At 45.1% G+C, this 20,943-nt stretch overlaps 5 protein-coding genes across 5 annotated transcripts; 4 read left to right on the forward strand and 1 right to left on the reverse strand.

The window, feature by feature from the left end:
• Positions 1 to 736: 736 nt before the first annotated feature.
• Positions 737 to 1,747, reverse strand: AOL_s00215g358 (uncharacterized protein; the record flags this gene model as incomplete). Its single annotated transcript, XM_011129560.1, has 6 exons — positions 737 to 1,084; positions 1,164 to 1,257; positions 1,322 to 1,419; positions 1,487 to 1,513; positions 1,597 to 1,616; positions 1,684 to 1,747. The coding sequence occupies 6 exons, from the start codon at positions 1,745 to 1,747 to the stop codon at positions 737 to 739; spliced, it is 651 nt and encodes a 216-aa protein (XP_011127862.1).
• Positions 1,748 to 2,463: 716 nt separating this feature from the next.
• On the forward strand, positions 2,464 to 4,059 carry AOL_s00215g359 (uncharacterized protein; the record flags this gene model as incomplete). The annotated part of the gene is made up of 3 exons (XM_011129561.1): positions 2,464 to 2,524; positions 2,632 to 3,888; positions 3,986 to 4,059. The coding sequence occupies 3 exons, from the start codon at positions 2,464 to 2,466 to the stop codon at positions 4,057 to 4,059; spliced, it is 1,392 nt and encodes a 463-aa protein (XP_011127863.1).
• A 745-nt stretch (positions 4,060 to 4,804) lies between these two features.
• On the forward strand, positions 4,805 to 8,006 carry AOL_s00215g360 (uncharacterized protein; the record flags this gene model as incomplete). The annotated part of the gene is made up of 8 exons (XM_011129562.1): positions 4,805 to 4,851; positions 4,982 to 5,613; positions 5,679 to 5,795; positions 5,857 to 5,900; positions 5,950 to 6,349; positions 6,515 to 6,861; positions 6,960 to 7,655; positions 7,740 to 8,006. 8 exons carry the CDS (start codon positions 4,805 to 4,807, stop codon positions 8,004 to 8,006), a joined length of 2,550 nt encoding a protein of 849 aa, XP_011127864.1.
• A 7,724-nt stretch (positions 8,007 to 15,730) lies between these two features.
• Positions 15,731 to 16,077, forward strand: AOL_s00215g361 (uncharacterized protein; the record flags this gene model as incomplete). Its single annotated transcript, XM_011129563.1, has 2 exons — positions 15,731 to 15,779; positions 15,875 to 16,077. 2 exons carry the CDS (start codon positions 15,731 to 15,733, stop codon positions 16,075 to 16,077), a joined length of 252 nt encoding a protein of 83 aa, XP_011127865.1.
• Positions 16,078 to 20,066: 3,989 nt separating this feature from the next.
• AOL_s00215g362 (uncharacterized protein) lies at positions 20,067 to 20,393 on the forward strand (the record flags this gene model as incomplete). The annotated part of the gene is made up of 2 exons (XM_011129564.1): positions 20,067 to 20,130; positions 20,191 to 20,393. The coding sequence occupies 2 exons, from the start codon at positions 20,067 to 20,069 to the stop codon at positions 20,391 to 20,393; spliced, it is 267 nt and encodes an 88-aa protein (XP_011127866.1).
• Positions 20,394 to 20,943: the final 550 nt, after the last annotated feature.

The raw sequence follows: 20,943 nt of genomic DNA on the forward strand, positions 1-20,943 counted from the left end.
ACGTGGCATGCACATATTAAGACTTCAGATCAATGGTAATAAATCCGAAATAACAAAAACGGGGAACAGAGCAGCATACTGTGGAAGGGGGACAAAACTCTCAAAGCATCAATCATCTATACCATCGCTACCACCGAGAGTTCTAAATTCCTCTACCTGACTCCGTTTCTCGAATTGCCAGTGCCCCTGTTCCCTCCGTACAGTTCGTTCCTTTGGGTTATCATCAATAAACCATTTCAAACATGGAGAGAGAGAAAAAGAAACCTGTGAGAAGGGGACGATAAGAGTAAACTAATTGAATACTAGAGACACGAAGAGGAAAAAAAGAGAAGAAGAAAAAAGAGAAAAGAACTGCAGCTCAAATTCCAAATCCTATAGAACGACGACCCTTAAACACCGGCATGACAGAAGTAGAAGACAAGGAAGGGGATAAAAAGCTTTGGGGTGAGCCGGAGATCCCCGTTATTGATGGTATTAATATATGTGGGGGGGAGACGACGCCCGGACGGGCAATTAAGTCATTGAGAAAAAAGCGCGATGACCCGGTAGGGAACTAGCAGGAGTTCAAGCCCGGGTTCCCCAACCTCTAAAAGCGAATGACTTTGTGTGCGTGTGCGCGCGCGTAAAACCAAAATGGTAGAATTCTCCATGAAGAAAAAAAAACTGTACGGGTTTCCAATCTTTTGTATTGTTCTCGTTCTCTAGGCTTTTGGTCTTTCCGCTGGTTTCTACCCGTTTAACAAGCGCAGCCCTGGCCGTTTAGGTTGGCGGTTTGAGGTGTCCTGTTCATATCTACACCCCTGATACCAGGCGCTCCTCGTCGGGGGCCGGCCTGGTCTGTCGGCAGTTTCCTGGCGATAGCGGTAAACAGCTCCTGGACATTCTCAGCAGTTTTGGCGGATGTCTCGAGGAAGAGAAGACCGGCTTCCTTGGCATATGCCTCAGCGTCGGCAGTTTCGATGGCACGTTTAGAGGGGTTGGCGGTAGCCAAGTCGAGCTTGTTACCGGCGAGAGCGATGACGATGGACTCGTTGGCCTGGCGCTGGAGCTCCTTCACCCATGCTTTTGCTTTGTCTAGCGAGGCCTGCAGATATTTAAAATAAATCAGAGATTTATGTTCCCAGATATAGTAGTGCATGCATCGAAGGAAAAGGATGACGTACGGCCTGTGTAATATCATATACTACAACGGCGCAATTTGCGTTTCTGTAGTACATAGGGGCCAGCGACTTGTATCGTTCCTGGCCAGCGGTGTCCCTGTAGTTTTCTGTTAGGTCACAAGAGCAGAGGATAACGGGCAGAGTAGCAAAGGAAAAATTACCATATCTCGAACTTGACGGTGGTGTTTTCGTCGAGAGCGATTGTCTGGGTGAGGAAAGCGGCACCGATAGTGGATTCTCGGTAGTCATCGAATTGATCCTGAAGCATCCGGTTAGCATCACCACCAGGTATGCACACAAGGTATAGAACGAACAAACTATAGTACCTTGACGAATCTCAATACTAACGAGCTCTAATCGAAGTAGAGTAATTCATTAGTTTTTTTGATGTTTTTTAATTTTGTCTTGTTATGAGTGTACCGAATGCGAGACCAACCTTTCCGACAGCAGATTCACCTGGGCAGGATTAGCAGAGTGACTTTGGAGATAGAGATAGTGACAGTCATAGGATAGGACAACACACCTAGTAAAACTAATTTGAATTGGGCAAAGCGAGTATTTGCCGACGAGGCACGAGGTTGAGCCATGATGACTGGTGGGGTAGCGGCGGCGATTTGTCGGGGGTATTCGGTGGTGGTGGTGGTGATGATGATGGTGGTAGTAGATGGGTTTGATGTTGACGTTGACAGATGGTAGATGGACAGTGGATGGTGGATGGCGGATGGTTGGGGGAGGACAGGACAGTGGCAGTGGCAGTGATGTGATGATGGAACGAGAAGACACAACAGGACAGGACAAGAGAACAGGTCAGCTGCGACAACACCTTTTTCTATTCTCTTCAACTCTGCTTCTTTTAAGAGCTTACTGACTTTCTTAGGTAACTATGATGTTTCCGACCTGAGAGTAAATACGGTTAAACATTCATTTGCACATTCGTTCGTTCATATGCTCCTTCACATTCATCATCATTCGATCGGGACGACGACGACGACTTGGTATGCGAGTGGCTGGCCGGGAACAGGCACAGCTTGTGGTTTTGCGTGTGCCATACGTCAGCCGGCAGCCCAATCAAATCAACTGACTTGACTTCATTCCCCATTAAGAGCAACAGAGCTGTCCCGGGTATTATATTGACTGACTCCCTTTCAGCTTGCATTTCTCAGGGAGCTCTCCGGGGAGGCTTGAAATTCTACTGCTGCTCGATATTTTCGAATACACATCAATCGTTATAATTAACCAACTATCAAAGTCAGAAGACGGTCTAACTAGGCACTCTTACACTGAAGCTTGGAGAGCTATCAGAATGGCGACGGCGGTCGGAGGCATCGCTACCATCCATCCTGGCAAGGGCCTCGGCATCCTCAGTATGTCCTTTCATAAACCCCATAATGTTGATATCTTGATGGATATGTAATGCCTCAGCGAATGTAAAGAGAAGTGCTGATCAGGGACTGACGCTTAAAATAAACAGGCCTCGGGTCCTCGCTCTTCGATGTCTTGTCCAAACTCCGCTCCAATCCTCTCGTTTATCCATCTATGAACATCACATATGATGCCTCCAATCCTCTAGCTTCGACAATCGCCGTATCATTAGACACAAATGGAATAAGGCTGAGATTTGATGGCTCAGACCAAAGACTGCGACTCATAGAGATCTTAGACTTTCATAAGTCAAGACTGTCTTACAATGGTGGTGAGCTCGTTCGCGCCGATGGGAACCCTCCGAGCTTCCGGTCCATCTACCACAAGCTCTTCGGACCTACGTTTCCCGGTGAATATCTCCCGGACCAGGAAACATATGTCCTATCGTACCCCGGTGTCGCCTTCTCATTTCCAATTGAACGGTACAAATGGGACGATAAGGTCGACTTTGTATCCCTCCTATCCTCCTCGAACGCTTCACCCGCAGTCAGTATGGCTATCTATGCCGGTTCCTCCTGGGCCGAAGCACGTAACGAGTTGTTCACCCGCCAGGTAACCACTCCCAGGTCGCCGCTGGTGAATGCCAATTCTGCCAGGTTATCCACCGCCAACGATGAAATTGAGTTGGTCAGGATCCATTCCGAGTCGAGGATTGAGCTTGTACGAAGACATAATAACCCCTTCTTCATCACGTTGAACTCGACCACCGCCCAGGATTTGCTCGCCGAGCTAGGGCCGCCGAGTTCCATCTACAGGAAGAATGACCACAGACTATCAATTCACAGGACCTCTTCAGGTGTAGGGCAAAGGACGGAGCATCATTACACCTCGGACTATACCGATGATACGTCGGAAGACCAGCAGACAGATGGTGACGAGGAGGAGGACGACGATGGGACGGATGCTCGGGGTGTATCTGCTTCCTCGGATTACTTTTATAACTACTTTAATCACGGTTTCGATGTTTTCATCTCCACGTCCTCCTCTTCCTCTCCCGCTACAGGCCATCTTGCCACAAAATTAATCTTGCATGGGAACATCCCCGGCAGCTATGACTTCCAAAGATACAGACGCGCTAGGTGGACATTAGAATACCTGGATACGCCGTCTTATAAAGACCCGCTGACCAGTGAAATGTTGTTCGATGATATCGCGGGGAGGTTGAGGGAGAAATGGGGTGTCGCACCAAAACCTATGCTACTTGACCGAGCAAGCGATAGTCCTAGTAGTAGTATCGAGTTGCTTGGTGGCTTCGAAGATGGAGATTCACAACTTAGGAGTAACGGGGACACTTTCAGCAATACAGGTCAGTATCACACCAGTGTCTCCTGATAATACTTTTTTTTTATAAAAAAAAAAACACTTTTCGTCTTAAACAAAGCTAACTAATGCAAACTATGTAGAGCTCTACGGTTTCCCGAATTTGATATTCGAAGTTTTAAAGAACCGGGCCGTATGTACTTTGACGGTCTTTTGAGTATGAGCTTGTTCTTCTTTTTTTCTCTGGATGTCATACGTATATGGCGTTCATCCATGCTTTTTTTTTGAAATGGCGGGGCTATTGGGAAGGGAGTAATATCAAACGGATAGGAAAGGAGTTCAAAGCAAAGACATGAGACCATGGATTCGGTTCCGGGATGGACGGCGTTTTTGCATGCATGCATGTAGTTGACATGATATCGATCGGTACTCTGATCTGATCAAGTATAATCATTCAAGGACTCGATCTTCGAGCTCGAGAAACTGTCCCTCTTTTGAACCCGTGCATTTACCGTGCCACCAATAGATATCACGATACCCCCTCCCTTGCCATTATCAGTGACACAATCCTACATAACCCGATGAATCCGGCGTGCTTTTCTTCCCTTTCCTCCTAATCCCCCTTGATCATGAACTCATCGACGGTATTAACCGGCACTGAATAAATTTTTTTGTTTTGTTTTTTTGTGACCTGGTTATTGGCTGGTTTGCGCACTTCGCATATGACTGAGATTTGTATATGACTAAAGAATGCTCCAACCAGAATAAATGAAATAATGACAACCAACTTTTTCGCCTTCGTCTTCTTCCAACCGCCTTCAAAGGGCAGCGGGCGCCCTGCAGCTCTCATCTGTCCCTAAACGACTTGCTTTCCTATCATCTACTTCCTACGAACAAAGTATTTTAGCATCCGTCGATTTTATTTGCTCCAGCGTAGCTATAGCTGCATCATCCCGTCAGCGATGGACAGCATCGTGCCGTACCGCGGCGACAGCTCCAGTGTCGTGCTGTAAGTGTACCTACATACAGACAGACATACATGACATCGACATCGTGCATCCCACCAATCAAGCTCCACCACATCTTTCCCACCATCTCAAATTCCCATTTTAACTAATAGCTAACAAAAACTATACCAGTCGGCACGAAAACTCCCTCGTCGTCTATGACCACCAGTCCCGTCAACTAGCGCTTCGCTCCACATCCCCACCAATACTACCCCACGACTCCCCCACCCTTCGCAGCCCGACATGTCCATACTGTCAACAAACTATCTCCGAAGACCTTGCCGAAGATATTCGTCGCGATTCTGCCTCTGCGCATGCTCATCGTCAAAATCATACCTCGGGCGGCAGCGGTTCTACTCCCTCCGATGATACAGCTGGGTTCATAACACCTGAGTACTTCCGAATATTGAGCGCACGGCTATTACCTGACAGTAATACTGCGAATTCACATCTTTCACCGCCTGGGTCTCCGAGACGGAGGATACCGGGGCTTGTTGGGGCTGCTACTAGTGGGGCGAATACGCCGCCAAGCCCTATTGAAGATGGAAGGAGCGCTAGTGCAGCTGCGAGAGAGAGGTTTGGGAGGTCTAGGAGTTCAAGTACACATGGGATTTCTAGCTCAGCTTTTAGTCCTGGATATTTTAATCAATTTTTTGTGAAAGAGAGGGAGTTGGGGAAGGGAGGAAAGGGAGTGGTGTTGTTGGTTAGGCATGTTCTTGACAGTGTTAATTTGGGATTGTTCGCTTGTAAGAGGGTGCCGGTTGGTAAGTATTAGTTTGTGGACGGCAATGAAGTTGTAGAAGAGGGACTAACGATGGTTGTGATGAAGGTGACGATCATGAATGGCTCGCAAAGGTATTGCAGGAAGTGCAGTTATTACAGCAGCTGTCACATCAGAATCTAGTGTCCTATAGGCATGCATGGTTGGAAGATATGCAAATATCGAGTACGTTTATTCGATCATTTCCAAATTTCAAGTTATTTTGGATTACGGGAGCTAACTATAGAAGACTTCGGCCCGAGCGTGCCATGTGCCTTCATTCTCCAACAGGTATGTCTGATATATCGTCAATAGACTCTAGCCTACTAACAAACTCCAGTATTGTAACTCTGGCGACCTCCAAAACTACGTTTACGAAAAGAAATCTGCCGTAACAAATGACCAAATCAAAGCCCAGCTACGCATGCGCCGACTATCTAAGAACGGTCGGTCTCCGAGTAATACCTCGGATTCGTCATCTCCGAAGCTTCTTCCATTAGACCAGGTTATCTCTTTCTTTAGGGATATCGCGGCCGGTTTGAGTCATCTCCACTCCAACGGCTTTATCCACAGAGACCTTAAGCCTTCGAATTGCCTGTTACATGATCCAGGCGTCCCGGGATCCGAGTTAAGAGTTCTTGTCAGCGATTTTGGCGAAGTGCAACGTGAAGACGCGACACGACGGTCTACAGGGGCCACAGGAACAATATCATATTGTGCACCAGAGGTGCTACGTCGAGGTGATTACTTTACTCCCCACGCTTCAATTGCGATTGCTACCTGAGCGGTTGTGGTTGTAAGGCGTGAAAAAATATACTAGAGTATTTAAAAAGACTACATGAGCTTAACTTCTTTTACCCCTTCCTGGTATCTCCGGGTTGGTGGGTTTTTTTTATATACTGCAGTCGGTCCAAACGGTGAACTCGGAAACTTTTCGACAAAATCGGATATATTCTCCCTCGGTATGATACTACACTTTATGTGCTTCGCGAAATTGCCGTATATCAATAGCGACGAAGAAAACGAAGAAAACGAAGAGATTGATAAACTCAGGGAAGAGATTTCGGGCTGGCAGGGATATGGAGGTACACCCTACGATAAGTATAGGAATACTCGGGTGGACATTCCTGAAAAACTGTTTCGAAGCTTGGGAAGGCTGTTGAGTGTTGAGCCGGCTAAGAGACCAAGTGCGGCGGATATTTTGGGAGGAATCAGAGGGGAGTTTGGTTTTGCTGAGGATGGGGTTTCGAGGGTATACCTTTGTTTATTCCTTCTATGTTCCCTTCTTATAGCAATGTTTGCTATTAATGGGAATATATCTTACAAGCGAATTTCCTTGCTAATTTTTAGGTGCAGCGAACACCTGTTTCCCCCAAACCACCAAATCTGAGCCTCTCAGATGATGGCCGCTTTCATAGGATCTCACCAGTCCCAAGCGGCCCGAATACGCCAGTCATCAACCCTTCCAACTCCATCACCCGTGCTCGAAACGGTCATCTTTCTGGAAAGACACATACACGCAAGTCATCAAAACTTCGAGAAATCACTAGCCAATTCAATCTCCCGGAACCAGTTTCTTCAAATAGCCCTGGTTCACCTCATAATGGAGCTACGAATCCCGGCGAGATATTTGGAGGACCGTTGGAGACCCGAGTCAGAACTCCAAAAGCGGGAGTTGGTAATGATTCTAGTGGATCCTCGTCAGATGTGGAGGGACCATTAGTGCCGGTTAGAACCCTAAGCTCGAGTTTGATATTAAGACCGAAAGGTGCTGCTTCACCTCGTGCGCTACCCGAGAAACCACATCTTTCGGACGAAGAAGATGATGATGACGTGGACGACTATTCAAATACCGAAGAGTTCGGAATTGGGATTGAGATGGGGAGGGTGGGGAGAAGTATGGTGATGGCGACTGGTAAAGAGGTCAAGATACCAGCGTTGACGGCACCAGTGATGGTTGGCGGGGTGAATAGGAGCACCGTGTGGTGGGTTAGAATTATGCCGCAAGTTTGGCTAGCGTTGAAGATTTTGGTTTTTTTCGGGAAGGTATGTTATTGACAATTGGTCAGATAATTCTGCACGAGAGAAGCGTGGAAAGAGGCTTATCAAGGGGTTTTTGGGCGTGAACAGGTATTTTCGATGATGGGAAGGTGTTCACCAGTTACACCAAATCCGTGGGTGTTCAATTCGCTATTGCTGTTGGCTTTGATCGATTTATTCGGGTACGTAATGTTTCCTACTGGGCTTTTGGGCGAGGATAATTGGGGACTTGAAGCACTGGATTTCCAGAGGAGGAGGCGGATGCAATTTATATCTCCGCCCCAATCTCAATCGACCGGGGCGATAGACACTCGAATCCAACTAGAAATCGGTTTACCAACAGATCGGTCATGCTAACAATATGCTTCGGGAACTACCTAGTCCATTCTTAGTCACGACCGTCGTATTACTTGTTCTCCACGTGGCGGCCTATTACTTTGCTCTGAAATTTGACGCATTATGTGCAACGGACGGTGGGGGGAGTTTGCAATTTCTACAGTTAGCAGGGTGGACTGCTGGGGAGTGAAGGCTATATGGAATAATCGAATACTTCATGTATCTTTCTTTCTTTTTCCCTATCCTTTGACGTTTTTAAACCGGGGTTCCGTTTAACCATGATAAGCTAGCGAGTGTTTTTTTCCCCCCTCTATCCAGCGGTGGTTACTTTGAGCGTTTGAGGGTCCTCTAGCTCATTCGGTTTGTTTAAATTGCGTTTTTTTTCCATTTCTTTTAGTGATGGTTTAGGAAAAGTTGTTTTTTCCCTTCTCTCTCTGACGTCGAAGATTCGATTGAAGGGTCATCGAGAAGAAGAAGAAGAAGAAAAGTTTTCCGAGATGTATACTCTGCGTGGGGGTTTTGTGATATTATGCATAAATGAGTACGTTGCATGGAGGGTAATTGTCTAGTGTGTTTGGGTATTATATATCTTCTTGCTTATAATGAAGTATAATGAAGTACATGATAATGGGGGTCCTATGCCATATATTTTAGAGAGCTAAAATATTAACGTGTAGAGTGTTGGGTACAAGCATTACAGGGCCACAAAATCTGATAGTGACATGAGAGAATGATAATACGAGATTAGCTATACGAGAAGGGTAGCATTTATGCTGCGGGAAGAAGGGACGTAGTATATATAGGTATGATGTGGAGTTATGCAATAGGAATGTATTGATAGGGTAATATTAGGTCTTGTATGGAAGTCTTGGGTGTCAAGAAACCGTAGTTTGGAACCTGATAGAGAGCGCTATTTGGAAGGAACAACTTTATGACTACTAGGTAGTTTTCTTAGTATTGCTAGTATAAACTGGAGGAGGAGTAGATATTTTCCAAAATGAAAACGTATTACGATTGATATATCCACGCCCGGCTGTAGTAGGTGTATTGATGGAGGTGAAGGTTTGCAATAGTAATTTAATATCCATATATCTCGGACTTACATACGCTTTGCAGGATCTATGTGCGATCCTTTACGCTACCAAGGTGCTTTAAATTCTAATTAACACCCTGTGCATATATAAAACGATTGTGAAGTCTTAACGAAGAGGGAGAATAGGAGAAGACTTAAGGAATAGAAGAAGACTCGAGAACGAGGAGGGAGGATAACGCATGCGCGCAAGGAAATAGAGGGTCCTAAGCTTGTCGACGTCTCGTGCCCAGACCTGGAAGAGAAGGTTTGAAGAAGCCTTATCCGTAGTCTGGGGATTATCCGCTACGAGGTATGGATTATGTGACAAAGAAGTTTTGCAAAAGGAAACAAACTAGCACAATAAAAATCAGAAAGATTTTGTCTCGTAAAGCAGCCTATCCGAGACAGAGAAAGAGTGTTTATGTGATATAGAGTCCGGGCCTGCATGATCGCGATCCGAATTGTGGATACCCAGTTGGGAAAACTTAGTTAAAAGGAAAGGAAAAGAAACATATACGCTGGGGTTGCATAGAAGAATGGGCTAGCATATTGTCGTCTGGCAGATTCGAACTGAAGACATTGCAGTGACCAACTAGATCGCTCCATAGTTTTAACCTTCAAAGAGATACGTATCACAAGTTTTGTGAGACCGCACGTTAGAATAAGCTTAATTAAACGGGTTTGATTTGGATTGTATCTAGAACTAACAGAACAAAGAAACACCGATTGCTTATATTATGAGGATTATAGTACTAGATGCTACGAGAATTTTATCTCTTAGAAGGCTTGATGTTTACAGGCAGGGCTAAGCTCAAGGCGAAGATACCGGCTGATTCAAAAGGGTTAATTTTCTTGGTTCATCGCGTCGGATCCAGGGTTTTACTAGTTTTGAACTGCCTTGGTGCGTTAAATCACGGTCTGTCGGATTTTGAGAACACCGAACAGGCTCCGAAGTCAAAAGAGAAAGAATGTGACCGATTCTTTCGGCCGGGCAGCTGACGGAAGTCAAAACGGGTATCAGCCTGTCGAAGTAGACCTTCCGCCCAGGCTGTGAGACGACACCGTTGAACCCGTCACACAACGAACGGCTAAATAGTTTACGACCACTTTTTCGATATAATTAACGGATTAATTGCGTTAGGTGCAATCTTTTGCATGTCGAATAGTGAAGGATTCTAGGGGATCCCGCATGAGAAGTATCAGATGACTATAATCTCAGCTGGAACTTGCATAGAGGTCTTTGGGGGTTATCTCATATGGCAGGATTTGAATTTGTGACGGACCTGTGGATCCGGGTTGATTAGGACTTAAACGTAATGATACAGCCGGTTCGGACGGGATGTAGTGAGCCTACTAGTCAATTGGAAAGTTTTTCGTGAAGGATTTCCTATCAAGGGCTTATATTAGAGAGTGAAGGATTGGTTAATGCAGAATTGATATATTAAATGCATGCGGAGAGAAAATTTTTGGTATTCGTGAAGAGATATCCTGGTGGTGATATGTTAGTTGCCGTCTCGAAACTACATTCCTCGGATGTGGGTCGGTATCTTCCGGTGGATAGAGAGATGCATATAAACAGACAAGGGTGATATATTATATTAATTCTATACGGCCGGTAGATACCTCGAGAGCTCTATCCTAAAAAAGACACAGTACTGCAGCCTTCACATGGGAAAACTTTCTAAAGTTGTAACATTTCCAAAGGAGCAAACGTATTATTCCAATGAAAGTTTTCCGGAATTCTCCTTCCCAAGCTTTTATGACGGGTTAAGTGTAAGTTTCGTTACTGCGATCGGTTGGCTATCATTTGAATGGCTGGTTAACTGGGACTGCATGGGCGAGTTAATCACCTGGTGGTTATGCATGAATGTAGGCAAATAGTATGCATGTACGTAGCTAGCAGCTAGCTATAGCTAAAGGCTAGCGCGCGATAAGTCACCAAAGCACGTTCTTTTGCCCAGCAATTTATTTCTCCTGCATAGCTAGCTCTGTCGCAGATGTTTGGGACATATATACTTACATACGCATATTCATAGCGTACTCAGGAACAAGGCGGGCAGAATTCGATGCGATAGATATCGCCTTAGCATAAGCTGCGCAATGCTACGTACCATCGGGTACAGCTGGCTTGTTGCCACTAAGCTCTGCCGTTTTCGCGACTTGATTTGTAAATGAATTGATGTTTAACGTACACGTACATACAAATTAAAAATCGTCCAATACATCGGCTGGTGTATAATGGTTCCTGGAAAGTATATGTGTCTTCAAATCACATGTCTTGCGACCAAGTTCAACTTCAGGCACGGTTCTCGATCGCGGGGGCGGGGTTAGCCAATCAAAGCTGTCAATTTACAGATCCGGGCCTCGAGACGACGCAAATATGCAACATTGCATGCATGCAACAAACGACGAAATCGTGTCGCCTTATACTTCTGACACATTTGATTTAGATTTCGGCAGATTCCTCCATGGATCTATGAAGCTTAGAATCTAAAGCAGCACCCGTAGATAAGCTTGTGTAATTTGGTAATTCGAAGCTCGAGAATTTTATATATCAGTTGCTTATAGCAATAATTTGAAGTTCTGTGCTCAAGTTGATTCGAACTCAACTAATCCTATAGCTAGAACTGGGGAAATCTCGAGCATTGGAGTCGTCTCTGACGGAGATTCGTGAGGCTGATCGATATCACATGCCCCCCACAAAGCCAGCAGTACGTATATGCATATGTATGCGAAGCACATTCCATTGATGTGCAGTCGTTGAACCTTCACCTTGCGCATACTCTTTAGCGCTAGTCTACACTGCAGCCCGGAAATCAACATCCCTGAAGATAATCTTGTAGGTAATTAATTGTGATATCACACCAAGTTAGCCAGTTTATGAATTAGATAACTCTGAAGTAAAAGATAATCCAAACAGGCCGGAAAATAGCCTTTCAAAGTCCCGGAATTCGGAGGGAATTGACCACAAGAAGACGATTTTCGGAAGATTATGTATGTCTTTATCGAAATTTCTACGGATTTAGCAACCTACATGCAGCTTCAAGACGAATACCGGAGAAACTTTTTGAGCTGATTGATCACACCATCGCCCTTGTCTGCTGATATAGCGGGTTGCTCCGAAGCTTCTATTGGTCTTTTGTCCGTCCTGGAAGATCGCGACTTATCGTTTCTGTCAGGCCTGGTATATAAGTATTGATACCCTACAATAATGTTTCTTAATTTACTTGTCGCTCTATTTGCACAATCGCTTTCAAAATTCGCGGCCTTTTGTCAGCTTCTTTTCGTGGCTAAACCTCAGTCGAAATTATCGAATTTTCGTTTCCAAATCCCCCCGGTAGCTACACACAATCAAACTGACAGCTCATAAAGCTCTCGACGGCAATGTGGGGTGTGCGGGAGGGTAATGTGTGTGTGTGGGTTGGGGGCCTCTCGGATATTTCGAAAACCTTTAACCCCGAGAAGACGATTCTTTCAACTGTAACTATAACATAATACTTGATTGGCACGGTCGTATCCGGCCGTCAATTGAACTGTTTTGTTATATCACAGCCTTGAAAGCTTGCCTCGTGCTCAGACAGAAGGCGGAGACTACCGATGCAATATGGAGTTGTTGATATAATATCATTGGTCCGAATCACAGTAAGAACTAATCAACGAGCTCAGCCGGCCTTGATACATCTAGCTAACGACAGAACCCGCAGACCCCATTATATTAAACTCCCCCCCAAAGACGCAACATTCCAATGCAATGCATATAAGCAGGGTAAAAGGGTTTCGGCTCAAGAGGACATACGGAATCACCGGCTATTCTGGATATCACAAGCTATTGACTGAACTTAGAGTCAATCCGTCCTCGCGGGGATAGGTTGATCGACGCAAGAGCTTCCCGATTCATACCCGTCCTGTCCACGTCAGTCAGTCAGTCACTATCTCAGGAGCGCAGAATATAACGGCATAACGGAGAGCTCACTATTTACTACGTGGAGTTCAAGTTAACTTTCAGCCTATTTGTTGTTCAGCAGCGCATTCGGACGGCACGCATGTTCCAGCGACAACAATACTCCATCACCACTTTGGGATTGAATTGGGCGCTGGAATCCATGGAATGGTCGGCTAGCCTCGTTTTCTCTCGGATTATCTCGGATACAGTACACAGATACTGTAGGCAGGGTGTTTCGAGGGGTTAACTATATCAACATCCGAGGCATTGAATTATCCGATGCCCGGGGTATGTTATCTGCTAACATAGTTAACGATGTCATACATGGGGTTATGCCTTTCGCACAGTTTTAACGTCCCACTCAAATAAGCACGATTGGATCGGCGATTAAGCCGTCATATTTTTAGATACGAATGGCTCCTGCTTTATATCAACTACCAGATTTTGAGATCTGCAGCTGTGTAACCTGTCTAAATAACAAGCAGCAATTCGACCGATTATAATTATTCGATTTCCCCATAGTGTTCATAGTTGTAATTATATAATAATCGCGATTAATAACAAAATCCCGAAAAGGTCACCATATTCGGCTCGGGTATTTTGATATCTAGCGGCTTCATCATCGGCGAGAGTGCATTTCTCTACTTGGCGCTGCTCCGTAATCATCAGACTAACCGTAAATTTGAAAAAGTTAATTAAAATGTGACAGTCTTAATCAATATTGGTTGGCCGAGAATTTCCCACGTATACATGTAGATATGATTATACGAAATATAAAAGCTATCTGCGTTTTTACATGTATTTTTCGCGGGCTTGTTTTATCATGTATGCCTTAACCCTTTTCGGCCATGCAGCGAAGCCATGGAATAGAGCTCGAAGACATGCTCAAATATACGTCTCGTCTAATTAATTTTGCCGATCTGCGAATAGAAGGTGTTACGAAGGCTTCGCTTTACACTGCCCCCTGGAGCGCGCAAAAATATATAACAAGAACAAGCATGGGATACCGGGATAGCAGGTTGACACCCGAGCATCCTTCATCAGAATGCAAGGCATATGTAATGCCTGCCTTCCTCTGTGGTGTCTAGGAACGAAACCATGTGGTGCATATGTATATTCAATCCATCAATTTTGTTTGAGCAAGGGCTAACACGTTTATCCGATTTCCAGTCCCTCATTTCAAAAAGTTTTCCTATTTCAGACAAATAGATACGTAAACAACCGAACGCTTGTATCTTAGATAAGTGCATTCATACTTTTGTATAATTTTGATAAACATTTACTGGCTGGAAATATGCTAACATCAAGACCCTGACAACTCTCTTTCCCTTGCTCAAAACAGAACGCACGGCAGCCTAAGCTATGAGGCAATAGTAAACTCTCAGTACGCCATTGTGTAATCTTAATTGTGGCATGTACGGTTCCGTAGGTTGCCGTATAAGACCATGGTACCAGGTCCAAGATAATCCGAACCAGGACTCTAGCTAGCTCTATCGTTAATCGTGAACCATCTCGCTTAATTCGCGATGTAATCTATTAACTGTGTGGAGCTATGGGGTGACAGGGGATCTTGGGTCAAGCATTGTCAATTCTGTCTAGGTCTATCCTCGAGAAGATAGTTCCGGTGGAACCTGGCAAGAGAGCGTTGTCATATTGATCTGAACTTGTATTACATCCTGCTGTGATATTATATTGACAGTAGACCGTCGGCTGCGTCTCCCGAAAATAGTACTCTACCCGAGCTTCTTGATTGAGTCTTGGGTATGAGCATATGAGTACATGACCCTATGACCCAGCAACTTGATCAGGATATCGAAGGTTTCTAGAATGATTACTGGTCGCTCGGAAAAGAGATTAGGCAAACCCCATGCTTTCAGAGGGGGTCTCGGTGACTAAGTAAGACCGGGATTCGAACCGACAATTCTTAGTATACTTGTGTCAAGGCTGATTGTATTCTCATGGTGTGACCGATCTATCTGCATTATGTTGTGCAGGATTCTAGAAAGTCGACTGAAAGGGGTATGCAACTGGCGTATTGTTAAATACATCAATTATAATGAATCGAGTCCATGGCTGTAGCTATATTAACCATTTTATAGGTTCATAGGTACTAAAGACGATTGTAAGCTGCCTTGTGGTCACGAGAATTGATACGTAGTTCACCCCCCCGATTGGATGAATCAAAAATAAAACCATTCTTTTTCGTTCACGGCAGACCCCGCCGAAACTCAAAAGGCTCAAGAGTTTTCCAGACTTAAGGGGCTTATTCATTTATTACGCATACTTCTTTCAACCGCCGTTCCGCCTACACGAATATTTTTAAAACGTCTATAAAGAGCCTGTTACCCGCCGTCATTTCAATCAGTCCCACACAATTCAACAGTCCTTCCTTTTCCTCTCAGTGCACCGTTATCTTCCAATCTATTCTATTCTAGGTCATATTCTTTGTTATTACACACTATCCGTCGAATCATATATAATTTCTTTCCTCCATCGGATTTTGGGTTGATAGATTCTCAACGAGGAGCTTTATCTGCAAACCATACTTCGCCTCTCTTCTGAAGCATCAGATAATTACCATTACGGGGAGTTTATTCCCAAGGCTCTAGGGCCTCAGGTATCCTGTCCAAACGAAGTGGGCAAACTATTATATCTAAACCTTTGAGGAAATTTTAGAATCTTCGAAGTAGCTACCAGTACTAAAACACAACCCCTCTGCAAAACCCCAATATGATCTGCATCGAGAGTTTCGACGACGAAGTTTTCATACGCCTCCAGGGTATGAATATTTGTTTGCCCCTTACAATCCTTATTTATTGAAATTCCTTCTCAGGATAATACCGAACATTGATAGTTAACTGTCTCTGCTCATAGTTTCTTTCCCCAACGGTCACACATATATGGACGTCAACATGCTAAACACAGCTGTAGACCGACATTCTCAGGCATCTCCAACACCATCACCTACCCCAGCCCCAGGGCCAGACGCAGGACCAGATAACGATACTAATGAGGCCGCATTCCGTTCCGAGAATCTACCTAATGGAAACTCCGATATTGATGTCTTGAAATATTGATCATGTAGAGAGTCATTTACCTGTATACATATCGTTGGAACTAAGTATTTAGCACTGTATACATGCCCGGTGCAGGTCTTTGTTAGTGGATATGATTTCGGGATGATGGGATAATAGTTTGGATTTGAGCATTAGTAGTATATATATATATATATATTCTAATCTTCCACTACCACCTTGTAGAGTTAGTTCCACGTGGTCTTGTAAACCAGACAACAGTTCCATATAGAATTTACAACATGCCATGCATGTCACCACACCTCATCTCCTGCCCTTTCGACTCCGCCTCGAGCGTTTGGATTCGAGGCTAAGCAAGCCGGGTTGTGACTTCGCTCGGAAACTGTTGCACACATGCAATTGTATTGAGGGTATAAGTCTAGCTAGGAAAGACAAGATATGAAACCAGCGAGCCAAGTCCAGTCAATCAAAGCCAAACATTTTCTAATTTACGAAGCTATAGCTAGCCAGGCTAGACAGCTAGTATCGAGACGGGACTAAAAACTAGTCTAGATACAAGTCGGGTAACTTACGGATTCGGGCTGGAAATCCGTACTGAGGATATGTTGAAATTGTTGTTTTCTGTTGTCTAGGTTGATCAGGCTGGTTGCCAAACTGGCCAAGGAATAGTCTAGTGTGTTGCGTATGACACTGATTTCCAACAAGTATTCGAGTACTCCATGCTCCTGAGGAATTTAACTAACCGTGATTTTAACCGACTACCTACCAGGATGCAGGAAAACTTTTCGGCTAGCTAAGTACCTCCCAGTCTCGTAACTTAGTATAATGGGTACCCTTTTTCATCCTGTGAAGAGAAACATCACACGAAATCACATTTTAAATTTTTTGGAATTCACATTGTGTTTTGTGATTACCATAATCGCCTAGCCTCACCGGCTGACAATCGACTGTTCAATTCATCAGAATGGACGGGCTGTCCCCGTTCCGTGATAGTTAGTTGACGTTATGACATTGAACAAAGACGGAGGAAAGTAGCAGGCCCATTGCATTGGTCTCGTTCTCGGAGACCCATTGGCATCCCATGGCCACCATGGGTTTGTTAATTTGGCAACTTTGATACATCTCAGCGACTACCTACTTAAGTAAATACCTGAATATTTTAGTCCCGCGGCCAAACTGTGCACAGGGGGCCTTCAAACATAAACGTCAAAATTCGTAAGCAAATTGCAAATCTGGTTATTTATCGGAACCCTGCTATTTCATTGTTTAACTGATTTCAGATAGAACCGTCTTTTTTTGTAACGAAAACTGTCGGTTGGAATCTTTATACCTACAAATTTATTATCGATCTGTGACCTCAACATCAACGATAAGAATTTATAACCGAGAACCGATAACTAGAATCGGTTACGGACCAATTTTGAAGTTTGAATTACCCGCTAACATCAGTAGCTCTAATGTTATAACCTGGGGTTTCGGGTTGAATCCAGCCTGATCCCCAAGCTATCCATTCACAGGACGGTTCCACCTCTGCCATATGATAAATGCTTATAAGTTTAGGCCTCCGCTCGCGCTATGACATCTGGGCAAACTTTCAACTGGCCTTAACCTGTCTCGTCGCCAGACTCCTCAACTGTGAGTCTTAACGTTAGGATCCCATAGCCTATCCCGTATCACAACGCCAGTCTGGTGGTCGAACACATGCAAAATATCGAAACTCGCCGGAATTCAAAACAGTTAAGACTGTCAACAGGTACCTACTTAAGTACTTATAGCTTTTTAGTGTGTTCTCCGTTATCATAACATTTTTTGACAAAGTTAACCCGCCATTTTCGAAATCTTTTGAATACAGGTGTATATTAATATAATCTGAATATTCCTGAACCATCTCTTAAACCAGACTTAATGATATTGCCTTCCATCAACTCGTACTACTCGCTTCCAGCTTCTCACCCTACCAGTTCCGTAAAAAGGTGTTTAAAAGTCCCACGGACGTCAGACGTGACCGAGTGCATGCAAGATTCCTCCCGCATTCCTGTCTAGTACCTAGCGCTCAGAAGCCGTGCGTGGTCCGCCATTGTATTTTTAAGTTTTGGACAAATTTCAATTGAAGTTCAAGATCGGGTTTCCCTCAAAATGTTTCCCTGTGGGATGTGCTAGATAAGTGAGGTAAGTAGACCAGTACGTAGTTGAGTATTCTCAATCTATAGCCTAGGCCTTAGCTAGCCTGGCTTTCGACGACGCGTCTGGTCGAGATCGAGGCCTCTGATCAGGCTCACAAAACAAGGCCCTTGATCAGGATACCAGGCTTGTCAAACCGGGGGATAGTTACACTCCAGCGTTTAAGTTGGTGGCGTTCGTTAAGCTACGGCCCATCCCCCATCCTCGAGCACTCGTGGCCAGCCGGGGCCAGGGAACGAGACTAGAGACCCCTCAAGGTATCCGGTTGGCTCGATACCCGGCCCACTCCTAGACATATTTAAGCTAGCAGATGTCCACACCGGGATGTTCAGTAATACCTAAGCTTTGTCAACCAACATATCCAAAAAGCAATTTGAGAACAACGGAATATAAATACCTTGACCTGCCCATCTTAATTCCTTTCTCCCTCGATCGTCCCCGTCTTTCTTTCTTCCAGATAGCATTCCTCTTTACCACCCACCAGCAACGAGATAAACCAGGAAGGCACTCCCTCGATCAGATAATTAATTATTACCAGAGAATTGCATGTCGACTATTCACTCAAGAACTCAGAATATTCGAATGCATTGGACACACGATGCCTCTTTCCTTTCCTTTCTCGCGGACCAAATCACCTGACGGACTTTTTCGTGACACCACAGGTCACCTCTGAGCAGTAGCATTCCAACCAGCCTAAAATCCTCAATTGAGACTGCTCTAAAACAACCAAGTTGAAAAGCTATTCCAAGCCTCGTGTTAGGTCTCACACCAAATATTTTGTTCTGTCCCCGACAAGGAGGGCCTTGTGGGGTTGCGGACGAATCAACCCCGCCGCGGATGACGGACGAATCGATATAATAGTTGTATACCAGATAACTAGAGTGCTAGGCTCTGTTTGCGGCAACACGTTGATTTAACCGACAGTTTCCCCATCTCCGCCAAATTGAAACTCGAGCTCCCTGTCCTTCTCCGTACTATCGAATTTTGGTCTTCCTTCTAGTCAATTGCACCGGTCTCGTTTCCAGCAGCAGATTTCGAAAATCTACGCCCTATACCCCGAATCGAGTTTCGAGACGACCTTTCGCCAAGTGGGACAACTTCACTTGTAACCTGTATCATGTAAGATTTCGGGTTATCCTGGCAACTTGCAGGAAGAATGCCTGACACAGGTCAACTCCTCTTCAGGACATCCTCAGCAGGATAGGCCATCCCCTACAAGACATCCACCCGGATACATTTTCATGGGATAGCAGCTAGTCCCTCTTATCCCCTCCATGACAGGCCGAATGCAGTGGAGTCTAGGATCCGCCTGGAAGGCCAACCAACCCTTTTTTTCACGTCAGGGGCTCTGTAGTGGACAAATGACGCCCCGGTCGCTGAAAAAACTACGGCATAGTCAGAACAACCTCCTGCACGGACAACAATTTGAAGCAGCGTAACATCGCAGCATCACCTGGAGCTTTACATCAATCGGAACTTTCCGTATCCCATAGGGGACAGTCGCTGACTACTCCCATCGGGGTAGTTTTCAGAACTCGACTTCTATAGCTAAATGTTCCAAAGTTTCGAGCCTCTGTTCTTCATTCACCCGATGACGAAGCTCCTATCTCGACCTTAAAGCCGAGGAGGCTATCTCAGTAGCCTGGTCAGATCTATCCGTCAAATCTGCGTTGCTCTCGATCCCATCGTCTATAAATGACAGCCATGCCGACATTACTTGCCCCCCGTTTCTGAGGAAGTAAACACCAGTATCAATCCTAGATCTTTCCGGTTTACACAATAGAATCAACGCGTTCAATTGAAACTTCCCAACTATACGCATTCGTAACAATTCGCTACGTTCTCTCAGGATGGCACCTTGCAGCTCTCCTCAAAATCTTGGGTCTTCCCGTATTGATCTTGTTGGCACCAACAGTGAGTTTGGGGTTGAAATCGACAGACCCGAGGATTTTGCATAGTTGACAGCCCATTTAGGTTCCATCCCGAATCAAAACCTGCCAACTCAAGATCCTCCACGAGTGCCTTCTACTCCAATCGCTCCACAGCCCTCCGAGGCCCCCGATAATGGGCCCACTCCCGATTCCAATGGGTCTGCGGATCGTGGAAGATCTGTCGAGACTAGACCCCGTCCAGATGGCTCGCAAACCGGTGGATTGACTTGGGATAACTCACATTAGTAACGGGGAGAACACTAGTTGCTTTTGCGATGGCATAGGAAGATACTGGGTAGCGACGCTAGAAGACAGCTCCTTAACGCTTGATTGATGTCTCCTGTTTAGCGAGCTCATCTTGCCCTCTGCGTTTTGTAGCTTTAGATGTTTTCTGCTTTCAATTGTTCTCCTGGAGATATTCTAAAGCGTCTAGCTTCGCTGGCAATTTATTTTTCTTGATTGCAATGCAATCATATGATTCACGAAGACCATGAATGCTGTGCGCTCGGCCGTGCGACCCGAAAACCCCATGGTAACGGACTACACTAATATAGAGGCGTAATATCCCCATAAAAGGTATCAATGGGCGCGTTCTCGTATCCCTCTATTTCCAAGTCAGAATTTAGGCGGTTCACAGCTGGGCGTTTTTACTACTTGCCCCGTCACCAGACTGCAGACCGTGCATGTGCCGTATTGATCGTTCAGGCTACATTATGGTAGTTGAAATCAGCCAACACAAGAGTACGCCGGCGCCCCGAGACCAGTTAGAAGGCCGGTATGATTTCCCTAAACTTCG

Source organism: Orbilia oligospora (assembly GCF_000225545.1).
Source record: "Orbilia oligospora ATCC 24927 unplaced genomic scaffold scaffold00215, whole genome shotgun sequence".
NCBI lineage: Eukaryota > Fungi > Ascomycota > Orbiliomycetes > Orbiliales > Orbiliaceae > Orbilia > Orbilia oligospora.